At 42.3% G+C, this 12,174-nt stretch overlaps 1 protein-coding gene across 5 annotated transcripts in view; it reads left to right on the forward strand.

Annotated features, from left to right (window-relative positions):
• Window positions 1–1,322: 1,322 nt before the first annotated feature.
• Window positions 1,323–12,174, forward strand: part of KLHL12 (kelch like family member 12) — a 29,101-nt gene continuing 18,249 nt past the window's right edge. For 2 of the 5 annotated variants that reach the window (XM_082398051.1, XM_082398052.1), the window contains exons 1-4: window positions 2,763–2,910; window positions 4,643–4,876; window positions 10,686–10,839; window positions 11,874–12,091. In XM_082398051.1, the coding sequence (XP_082254177.1) occupies window positions 4,682–4,876; window positions 10,686–10,839; window positions 11,874–12,091 (567 nt within the window). In that variant the 5' untranslated portion in view covers window positions 2,763–2,910; window positions 4,643–4,681. Of the gene's footprint in view, window positions 2,521–2,762; window positions 3,032–3,614; window positions 3,688–4,636; window positions 4,877–10,685; window positions 10,840–11,873; window positions 12,092–12,174 lie in introns of those variants that run through there. The other 3 variants (XM_082398054.1, XM_082398055.1, XM_082398053.1) reach the window with 3 other exon arrangements.

Raw genomic sequence — 12,174 nt, forward strand, 5'->3', positions numbered from 1 at the left:
CAGCAATTGGTGAGACCCCACGTGTATGTGCTTCCTCATCTTCCAGTAGACAGGACCAGGGAAACAGCCTGAGCGAGACATCTTCTTTGATGTCTTGAGCATCTTCTTTGTACTTTTCATGTTCTTTTAGGTCTTTATTTTTAACCCTGTTAAGTAGGTGGTATTATCCCATTCCACAGATGAAGAAATTAAGGCCCCAAAAGACCAAGACTTTTTCACAAGATGACAGACAGGATTGCAGTATCTGAATCCAGATCATTCTGACTTAAACCCCAGGTTCTAAAGCCTCAGATCATTTAAAAATCCTGATTTCACTATCCCTTACCTTTACCAAAACTGCTAACTAGCAGCAGGTGAATATTACCTTCTTTCTCTAACTGCATGCTATGGTTCATTCACTTCCTAAATACTTGTTGAGGACCTGCGGTGTTCTAGGCAATATAGGAGAAAAGTAAGTGATGATAGAAACACTGATAAGTTTTGATTAAAGAAAGGCCAAGAATGAAAGCTAAGAATCTGACTCTACCCTCTTCCTATCATTAAGTAAACAATTAGGGAAGAGACTAATCTCTAGCTATAGAACATCTATCGTCTTGCAATCTAAGAAAGGTTCAGCACAGCCCTATGTTTGGGAGAAGTCCTTGATGTAAAAGCGGCTCACAGAGGATTCCCATCTCCCCCAGAAAGTGCCTTCCTTAGTATCTGTGTTATCACTGGTCAGGGGCAGGAACCAGCCCTTGGGAGGCATGAGGTAGGCCTGGGTGCAAATTCACGATGAATTTCAAAGCGGCAGCTGCGGCCCTGCTGTGATTACATTAGTAATTAAGAGGCGCATTCTCATTTCTGCCATACTCCGGTGGCACAAAAATGCAATGCACTCTGCCTAGCTGGTTTAGAGATTTGACCTATATTCTACGTACTTGATCTAGAGTTCCACAGCGCATCCCCGTTTTCCCTTACTGAAACCCTTCAGTAGCTGTAAACACCCAGAGTCATCCCTGGAGTCCAAACAAAAAGGCAGGGCAATGTGTGGAACCTGGCTGATTGACTCACCTCATCCAGACACACCCCTCCAACAATGGACTTAAGAAACTCAGAATCAGTCTGGGCTGTAGCGTACTGAGTCAGATGTCCAAACGACTAGAAATATTCTTACTTGAGGACCGTGTTCCCACAACTTAAGCACTCAAAACATGCTAGGGCTGTACCCTTGAAGAAAACAGAAGCCTGAACTAGTTCCCACCACAATGTGCTGGCTTTCTTGCTAGCAGTTTCTCCATCTTTTACTCTCTGGAAAAGGAGTGCGCATATTCTAAACAAAGCCTCTTTTATTAAGTTCCCTCTCATATTTGGAAAAACACTCAGTTTAGCAGCCAGGAATTAGGCAATATCATTAAAGCATCTGGGTGCTATTCTGCAACCAGAAAACAAGGGATTATTTTTATTTAAATTATACATATTTTTAATTCACATGATGCAAAGTTCAAAAGGCATAAAAATATATAGAGGAAAACATCTCCCTCCCACCCTGTCTCCCAACCAACCAGTTCCTCTCTCCAAAGAAACTAATGTTACTACTCTATTTTGTATCATCATTCCAAATGCAATTGTTATACATATACAGGCAAATACGACTATTTATATCTTCCCAACCTTTTTACACAACTAATAGCAACGTATGCACACTTTTCTCAACTTCATGGTATTGAACTGTATGGATGTACTATACGTTACTGAACCAGTCCCCTACTGATGGGCGTTAAACTTTTTTTCAATACAGTCTACAAACAACCTTGCACCCACATCATTTTACATGTGTGTGAATATATACACAGGATAGATTTATAAAAATCGCTGTTAAAGGATATCTGCATTCATCATTTTGGTGAACTTTTCCAAAATGCCCCCCATAAAACTTGTACCAATCCTGCACTCACAATATGTAAATCAGAGGGAATTTTAGATCAGAGATACGATATGAGAGATGGAAACACTACGTAAAATTAGACTGCTACCCACTTGGCTACAGTTTTATTATCCCTAAAGAATCAAAGGCCCCACAGAGGAAAACAGTACAAACACAACTGGTTTGGACCTTCAAATGAATTGAATCAAGGAACCTCATTCCCTTCTGAGCCACTGAGATAAGTGCGCCGAAATCAATCAGAAGCTCAGCATCCAAGAGCTGTGAAAGGCAGCAGAAGCGGAACAGGGGAGATGAGGACTCCTGGGACTTCTAAGAAGATCCTTCGCAATCTCCCTCTCAGTGTCCAGCTTCTAGGGACCGCAAGTTCCTTCCACTTAACTGTCTCGGACTGCAGAAGCAGAGGAGAACCACCCAGCAGTGATGACAGGCCCGATTGTGACACAGAGAACGCTAAAGTCCGTGGTCGCAGGACTCAGAGGATCCTCACCACAGCGATGGTCGACCCGAAAAGGCCATTGTGGACAATGGAAGTGAAGAAATTGGAAGCCTCCGTGGGTTTTCTCGACGTGAGAGGGCTCCTGAATACCTGTCAGGTAAAACACGCCCTGCAGTCAGCCCCTTAGCTTAGAAATCGCTGGAATCCTCTCAGTCCGCCGCGCCTCGCGGCCCTGCGGAACATCGTCTCAGCCGGTCACCTGGCTGGGGCTGCACCCCGGCCCTCGCGCCCGAACACCCCTCCGCCCCCAGTTCTCCGTCTCCAGTCCCCCGAACCCTCCTCGCTACTTTCTCCAGGATCGCAGAAGCCGGCAATGCGCACCCGCGGGTCACGTGACGTGGCCACTCACGTGACGCGGGCGGGCGTGGCGTCATCACAGCGCGCGGCCGCCGGGACCGCGCCTGAGCCTCCGGGTCGGGGCGGCGGCGCTTGGGTTCTTCCCGGGCCGCCAGCTCGCCCCGCGCCCAGCCCACGGGCCGGAACGCAGGTGAGTGGCTCCGGGGCGGTGGCCGACGCCCTTCCCTCCCGCCTCTCCCACCGTCGTCCCCTCCGGGCGAGGAGGAGTTTCCTGGCGTCCAGCGCCCAGACCTCCGCCTGCAGGCTGTCGGGTAGGACAGCATCGCTCCTCGCCCGCCGGGAAGGCGGCCCCTCCGCAATTCGACGCCGCCCAAGGCTTCCGCGGCGCAGCCGCTCCACCGGGAGGCTCGCGGGAGCCCTGGGCCAGGTCACCTCGGGGCGGAGGGCGGAGGTCGAGAACCCCGGGAGGGAGACGGAGCCGCGTTGGGGTCGCGTTGGTTTGACAGGCCGAGCCAGGTCGTAACCCCCCGAGAAAGTCTTCACCGTAAAGGGGGGGGGAGGGGGTCTGTGCAGACCTTTCTCACATCTCCAGAGTTGAAACTAAGTTGACTTAAGGAAAATCTTTTTGAAAATCATCTTATGCTTTGATGAATCACCTTTTCTGTAAAATGGGTCTTGCGGAGTGGTTGGAGCGCTCATAGAATAATACGCTAAGTATAAACCGGAGTAGATGAGAATTTAGGATCTCGTTTTTCCTATTCATATGAAATTATGGTTGTGAGTTGTGGACTCTTGAAAACCATAGATGGACTTTATTTTCTTGGATCCTTTCAGAAAGTTTTGGATTCCACATAAGACAGACTCTCTTAATAACCACCCCATTTCATTCCCCAGAAATTGTCCTGGAAGCAAATAAACAACAACAACAAAAAAATAGTGGGACTAAAGCCTGTCAACAACCACGAAAGTACTTCTTACATTGGTTCTTTTTTATATGTAACCTGTTGATATTACTGAGTTCATTTAATAGATGCATACAGGTGAACTTTACAAGTGACTGGCTATGGCCGTAAAATTAGTAGTAGAGTTTTGATAGGTTTCTATCTTAGTAAGTCTCTCTCTCTTAGTATAGAAGAATTACTGCAAATACTGATTTGTTAATGCTGATTGATGTTTACTAATAGAGTAGGGAGACCCTTCTATACAAGAGCTTCAGTAGCTTAAGAGAAAGTTCATAAATAAGCTTGCATGGTTTCCATTATTCAGTATAGGTATTGGGTCCTCATTTGAAGTTTCACTTTAAGAAGAAATCCAGATATAGTTGGAAGTCATCATAAATAATTATTTGTGCGCTTCTTTAGAAAAGTTTATTTTTACTGATACTGGCCTTTATTGCTCTAGGTTGAATATGCAGTTTTTCTTTTCTTGTGTTCTATTACTAACCATTTATTATACACTTGCTAGGAGAGAAAAAATATATAAAACAGGGTCCCCACCGTCTAAATATTTACCTACTTAATCTACTTAAGGGTTAGGGTTATATTAAAAATAGCGATGTCACACCGTTAAGAAATTTTATCTTCTCATTTTATCATGTGAGACAGCAGCCTTGTGAAGATAGGCAGGAAATGTATAGTCTCTTTCTACTTACAGTACAGTTGAGTACTGATTACAATAAATGTCAAGTGGTTTGGGCACTCGATGATAATGGAATTCAGAGGAAGAAGAGATCATTTTTACTCGGGATAGTTAGTGGCTACATTGTGTTGGTAATACCAGGAATAGGAGTGCTTCCTATCTGTGGATGTTTGAGTCTGCTGGAGCCTCGTTAATTTGTAAAGCTAACTGAATATATTTAGTTTCTCCAGTCCTTCAAATATGCTCATTGTTGTTTTTTTTTTCTCTCTCTCTTGTACCTGCAGAATCCAAGGATCCCTTTCACTCTCTCTCCATATTGCCTGATGGGAGGCATTATGGCCCCCAAAGACATAATGACAAATACTCATGCTAAATCCATCCTTAATTCTATGAACTCCCTCAGGAAGAGCAATACGCTCTGTGATGTGACACTGAGAGTGGAACAGAAAGACTTCCCTGCCCATCGGATTGTGTTGGCTGCCTGCAGCGATTACTTCTGTGCCATGTTCACCAGTGAGGTAAGTGGTGAGTCATCTCCTCACAAGTGGAACCTCACACATGCCACTTCACAGTTGTCTCATTTCACTGAATAAAATAGTAGAAGTTTGATGTAATAGTGAATTTCTATAGTATGGTGTTAAATGGGCCGACTCTGGATAAGATCTGCCTTAGTTTTCTCATCTCTGAATGAGGGATAATAGTAATACACAATAGCATACGGTTACTGTTACAATTACTTGAGAAAATTACATATGACGTGCTTAGAACAATGTCTAGCACGTAGTAAAACAAATACCAGCTATTGGATTTTACTTACTGTTTTGTAAATTTGTTTTCCCTCTTCTAAAGTTTAATATTTTAAAGTGAATACTGGGGAAGAGGGAGGGGGGAAGGAAAGAGGAGTGAGCCTCAGTCCTCATCCCATTTCTTCGAACAATATGTGGAGAAAATCAGTCTTCATTCTACCAGTGAAGGCTTTAGAGTAATTGCAAATGAGAGGGAGAGGGCTTAGTGCCTGACTGTGTGGGTGTGTGAAGTATCACCTAGAAAAAGATGCTGGCTCTGGAGCACAAGCCTTTAACAAGGGAATTAGAAACAGGTTGGCTTGGCAAGAAAAGAGGTAGTGCTCACAAAGTATTAGGAAAAAGACTGCCTTAGTAATTGCCTGGCAAGACAGCTAAGATGTGAAGGAGGCTGCTGGGTGAATCGTGAGGGACTCAGCTGAGCAGAGGGGAGCACTGCAGACCTCAGCTCCCAGTATCTCAAGTCTGATTTTTTAATTTTAAATAAATTGTCTTGATTTCTTTTTAAGCTTGAATGGTGAGTACACCACTGTTGATTATATCGTTTATCTCTACTTATATGTATGGCTGACATATCTCATTACAGTAACACTTTTTTAAAAATCCTCTCAACCACCAGTGTTTTATCAGTGCGGGTGTTGCTGGTGACCTGAGTGGGTGGGAGAGATCGTGTCACGAAAATGTCAGTAACTGCCTTTTACGGGCAGATGCTGTGTTAGGTGATTGTCGCATCCCACTCACCCCAGGGGTAGTTGTTACCGTCTCACTTTACAAATGAAGAAATAAGGTCTCAGGTGCTAAATGCCTTATAGCTTGTAAACGGTAGAGGGGATTTAATCCTGAATTAACCTAGCTTGATTCTAATTTTGATGCTCTAATTGTAAAGCCAGAGTCGTGTGTGATACTGAACCAGTGCTCAGGCACATGGCTGGCGGGGAGAACGCGGAAGCCTGGCACGTCGCCCCAGCAGATCCAGGCTAATTTTTTTTTCTTTTTTTAATATTTATTTATCTTTGGCTGCGCTGGGTCTTCGTTGCTGCTCTCGGGCTTTCTCTAGTTGCGGCGAGCGGGGGCTACTCTTCATCGCGGTGCGCGGGCTTCTCATTGCGGTGGCTTCTCTTGTCACGGAGCACAGGCTCTAGGTGCGTGAGCTTCAGCAGTTGCAGCACTTGGGCTCAATAGTTGTGGCTTGCGGGCTCTAGAGCGCAGACTCAGTAGTTGTGGCTCGTGGGCTCTAGAGCGCAGGCTCAGTAGTTGTGACGCACGGGCTTAGCTGCTCCGCGGCATGTGGGATCTTCCCAGACCAGGGCTCGAACCCGTGTCCCCTGCATTGGCAGGCGGATTCTTAACCACTGCGCCACCAGGGAAGCCCCAGGCTAATTTTAAAGTGACCCTGTGCAGGGCGACATTACAGACCCTGTCCTGTACAGTATCCCAAGGAGCACCAGAAGCGCTGGTATTTATTTAACTGGGCGAGTGTCACGGCTGCCAGCAGGAAGTGCTGAGGACTCGGACTGCTGGCTGCTCACTACACGTTGTGCATCTGGTCTTCACTCTTTCTCTGCACGTTCAGGAATTAGTGTGGAGTTCTGTAAAAGAACTCTCTTTTATTTTTTTTCTCACCAGTGATTATTTTATAGTCTTTCTTTAAAAACTGACATCAGGCAAGAAAGTGTCAAATGGTCTTGTCTTTTTCAACTGAGGTATAATTAACCTACAACACTATGTTTGAGGTGCACAACATAGTAATTCATTATTTCTATACAATATAAAATGATCACTGCAACAAATCTAGTTACCATCTGTCACTGTTCAAAGGTATTACAATATTATTCACTTTATTCCTCATGCTGTACATTTCATCTCTGTGACTCATTTATTTTGTAATTGGAAGTTTTTACCTCTTACTCTCCCTCATCTATTTCACTCATCCTCCTAGCCCCTTGAGTTTGTTTTTTTTTTAATTGAAGTATAGTTGATTTACAACATTGTGTTAGTTTCACGTGTACGGCAAAGTAATTCAGTTATACGTGTGTGTTGTATATTCTTTTTCAGATTCTTTTGCATTTTAGGTTATTGCAGGATATTGAATATAGTTCCCTGTGCTATACAGTAGGTCCTTGTTGTTTACCTGTTTTATATATAGTAGTGTGTATCTGTTAATCCCAAACTGCTAATTTTCCCTCCCCCCCACTTTGGTAACCATAAATTTGTTTCCTGTGTCTGTGAGTCTATTTCTGTTTTGTAAATAAGTTCATTTGTATCATTTTTTTAAGACTCCATACAGAAGTGATGTCATATGGTATTTGTCTTTCTCTGTCTGATTTACCTCACTTACTATATGATAATCTCTAGGCCCATCCATGTTGCTGCAAATGGCACAATTGTTTTTATTACTATTTTATGGCTGAGTAATATTCCATTGTGTGTGTGTGTGTGTGTATACATACATACAGACACACACACATATATGTATACACACCACATCTTCTTTATCCTTTCATCTGTTGATGGACACTTAGGTTTCTTACATGTCTTGGTTATTGTAAATAGTGTTGCTGTGAACACTGGGGTGCATGTATCTTTTCAAATTAAAGTTTTCATCTTTTCCGTATATATGCCCAGGAGTATGATAACTCTATTTTTAGTTTTTTAAGAACTAAAGTATGATAACTATTTTTAGTTTTTTAAGAACCTCCATACTGTTCTGCATACCCTTGCATTTAAGTTGTTTAAAGGAGTGGTTCCAGAGACCTGGACTTTTTTTCTTTTTTTTAACATGTTTATTGGAGTATAATTGCTTTACAATGGTGTGTTACTTTCTGCTTTATAACAAAGTGAATCACAGCTATACATATGTATAGCTGAATCACAGCTATACATATACATATATCCCCATATCCCCTCCCTCTTGCCTCTCCCTCCCACCCTCCCTATCCCACCCCTCTAGGTGGTCACAAGGCACGGAGCTGATCTCCCTGTGCTACGCGGCTGCTTGCCATTAGCTATCTGTTTTACATTTGGTAGTGTATATGTGTCCATGCCACTCTCTCACTTCGTCCCAGCTTACCCTTCCCCCTCCCTGTGTCCTCAAGTCCATTCTCTACGTCTGCGTCTTTATTCCTTTCCTGCCCCTAGGTTCTTCAGAATCTTTTTTTTTTTTTAGATTCCATATATATGTGTTAGCATACAGTATTTGTTTTTCTCTTTCTGACTGACTTCACTCTGTATGACAGACTCTAGGTCCATCCACCTCACTACAAATAACTCAATTTTGTTTCTTTTTATGGCTGAGTAGTATTCCATTGTATATATGTGCCACATCTTCTTTATCCATTCATCTGTTGATGGATACTTAGGTTGCTTCCATGTCCTGGTTATTGTAAGTAGAGCTGCAATGAACATTGTGGTACATGAACTCTTTTTGAACTATGGTTTTCTCAGGGTATATGCCCAGTAGTGGGATTGCTGGGTCATATGGTAGTTCTATTTTTAGTTTTTTAAGGAACCTCCATACCGTTCTCCATAGTGAATGTGTCAATTTACATTCCCACCAACAGTGCAAGAGGGTTCACTTTTCTCCACACCTTCTCCAGCATTTATTGTTTGTAGATTTTTTGCTGATGGCCATTCTGACTGGTGTAAGGTGATACCTCATTGTAGCTTTGATTTGCATTTCCCTAATGATTAGTGACGTTGAGCATTTTTTCATGTGTTTGTTGGCAATCTGTATATCTTCTTTGGAGAAATGTCTGTTTAGGTCTTCTGCCCATTTTTGGATTGTGTTGTTTGTTTTTTTGATATTGAGCTGCATGAGCTGCTTGTAAATTTTGGAGATTAATCCTTTGTCAGTTGCTTCATTTGCAAATATTTTCTCCCATTCTGAGGGTTGTCTTTTCGTCTTGTTTATGTTTTCCTTTGCTGTGCAAAAGCTTTTAAGTTTCATTAGGTCCCATTTGTTTATTTTTGTTTTTATTTCCATTTCTCTAGGAGGCAGGAGAGACCTGGATTTTAGGTTCAGTTCTCTTAGTAATTCTTTGTGAACCCTGGTGACCATCTAACCTCACTAGGTTGTCTGTAGAACAGAGTGATTGAACTTGATGGCTTCTTCATTCTCTTCCAGCCCTAAATTGCTCCTTAAATGTGGTGCAACTGAAAGAGCACAGGGTGAAGCAGGAGGCCTGGCTTTGATCTGTCGCTTATTAGTTGAGGCCTTGGTTAAGTCACATAACTTCGCTGAACGTTAGATCCTTTATGTCTTAAAGGGCAGTAATATTGGACCTAACTGCCTTACCAGTTTGCTGTGAGAATCAGATGAAATAATAGTAAATGAGAGGCACCCTGAAAAATTGTAAAGCAAATATTAATGTGAAATACTACAGTTGCTCTAAGTTATTACATAGTGATCTCATTTACATATTTAAGCTATTTGGCTAATGGGAATATAGTTTATTGACTAAGAAATTCCTGACATAAATGTACTCATATGTTTCTGTTTGTAAATACTTATACTGTGTTAAATGTTAGTAAAATGTTTTTCCAAAATAATGTACTGGTGACTTTTTGTATTGTTAGGGATTTATTTTGTTCTTGGCTTTGGTAGAGAATACTTTCTGATTATTGTTCTGGGCTGATGATAAAGACATTTAGTTCATAATGGACGTGCACTGGAATTTTGTAAGTAATTGGAATTTCTAAACTAAGGTTACAATCGAGTAAAATTTTTGTAAGGTAATCAGTTTTCAGATAGTTTACTGTCCTGTAAAACTGAAGATTTCTACCATTAGCTAAACCATTTTCTATGATTATCTGGCCTCAACTACACTCGTAACTCCAAGGATATAGTCTAGACTAAATGTACCACCAGTAATTCGGTAATCCCAAAAGAGAGTCAACCCAGTATTTAAAAAAGTATCACACAATCCTGTTGTCTTCAGTGGTACAGCAGACGCCCTCTCAAGATGACCTGCGTGTAGTCTAGGGACAGATAGGGCCGTGCTGGCTCATCCTGGAGGGTCTGGAGCTGGAACTCCTGGGGCATCTACAAGCATGAAATCTCAGTGAAGTTTGCATTTCATCTTAAGAGCTCATGGACACAAGTGGCATGCTCATGGCAACTTTTGGTTCTATTTGGTGTTACGTCTGTATTTGTTTTAGTATGAAAGCAGCATTTAAAATTATTCACAGGTAAAATTAATATTCCAGGAAGGTGTCACCTCTGTATCTTCTTGGGTTACACATAGCTCCCCCCTATTTGAAAAGCTACAAATATATGCCGTGTTTGCTTTGTACAAATCAAACAAAATAGTCGATCTTTTTTTTTAGATCTTTCAGCACATAAGACAAAAATAGGATTTGAATTCCCAAAGCATAAAATTTCTAATCTGATTCTTAGGTGTTGAGCCAGGGTTCCTCTGATATTCAGTTAATATTGTTAATGTCCCTTCAAGCTCTTGTATATGAGACTCTGCCTTAATCTTGTGGAATTATAACCACCATGGTTTCATACCCTTTGAACTTTCAGCTTTCAGAGAAGGGGAAACCGTATGTAGATATCCAGGGTTTAACTGCCTCGACCATGGAAATCCTGTTGGACTTTGTGTACACTGAGACCGTGCACGTGACGGTGGAGAATGTCCAGGAACTGCTCCCTGCAGCCTGCCTGCTTCAGCTGAAAGGTACAGATGCTAAACTTGTTCGTGCCACGGTGACCCTGGAGATGTTTAAAGTTTGTGATGTAAACTTAATCGTGAAAATTAAGGAGACAGACTGTGAGCCTCATGTTTACTGCCCATGGCACAGAAGTTGAGATTTCAGTTGCAGTATAGAGTAGCCTCCAAATGTGAGTCTTTGGCTCTTTGGAAGAGAGCATTTACTTTTTGTTTTTAAAAAAGTGGAGGAGGGGATAATAGATGCCTTTCCTTCCATATATGTGCACAGCAGTCCTGCAGGGAAACACAGAAAACTGATACGCGTCGTTGCCTCCGTGGAAGGGAACTAGATGACAAGGTGGGTAGGGAGGCTAGGGCGGCTATTCACATAAACCCTTCTGTGCCTTTAATTTGTTGAATCATATAAATTATCTATTAAAAATTTAAATTGACACACAAAAGTGAAAGTTTAAAGTTTTCACAGGATTGGAGATGATCCCCCTTCCAGTTCCCAACCTGTCTGTCCCTAACCTCCAGTTCTGTTTCTGTTATTTTCAGTTTTTGATACATGATTGAAACTGTGTGAAGTTTTTGCATTACTGCACAGCTCTAACATTAATTTTATACTCTGAGCTTTTCAGTTAGACAAATATGAGATTGTTATCAGTATCTCCTATTTTTCCTTCACCGGAGTCTTTTAGTAAGTTTTCATGTGGAGTAGAAATTAGGTACACTATGCTAAATTAAGTTGGTTTTATAGCTTGACTCCCAAGAGTTTTATAGGCATGTTTGTTTAATTGTGGCAGTGTCCATAGAAGCAGTTCGTCTTGCCGTACTTGTTCTAATGCAGCAGCAGGCATTTGTAAAGTCCTTGCAGAAGGCCACACAGCACGTAAGACAAAAATAGGATTTGAATCCCCAAAGCATAAAATTTCTAATCTGATTCTTAGGCGTTGAGCCGGGGTTCCTCTGATACTACGTGGAGATGTTGTGATCCAAGAATATAGGCCCATCCATCTGGCCGAGTGTCCTCAAGGACTCATTGTCTTTGTCTGTCCTAGGCGTGAAGCAAGCCTGCTGCGAGTTCTTGGAAAGCCAGCTGGACCCTTCTAACTGCCTGGGTATCAGGGACTTTGCGGAAACTCACAACTGTGTTGATCTGATGCAAGCAGCTGAGGTTTTTAGCCAGAAGCATTTTCCTGAAGTGGTGCAGCATGAAGAATTCATTCTTCTCAGTCAAGGAGAGGTGGAAAAGCTCATCAAGTGTGATGAGATCCAGGTACAGTCTTGGCTTGGCATTAGCTCTCTTCAGGACTGGGCCAGAAGACCAGAAAGCAAGGAGGAGTTGTTGTACTTCTGTAG

The sequence above is a fragment of the Balaenoptera borealis genome (assembly GCF_965194805.1).
Source record: "Balaenoptera borealis genome assembly, chromosome: 1".
NCBI lineage: Eukaryota > Metazoa > Chordata > Mammalia > Artiodactyla > Balaenopteridae > Balaenoptera > Balaenoptera borealis.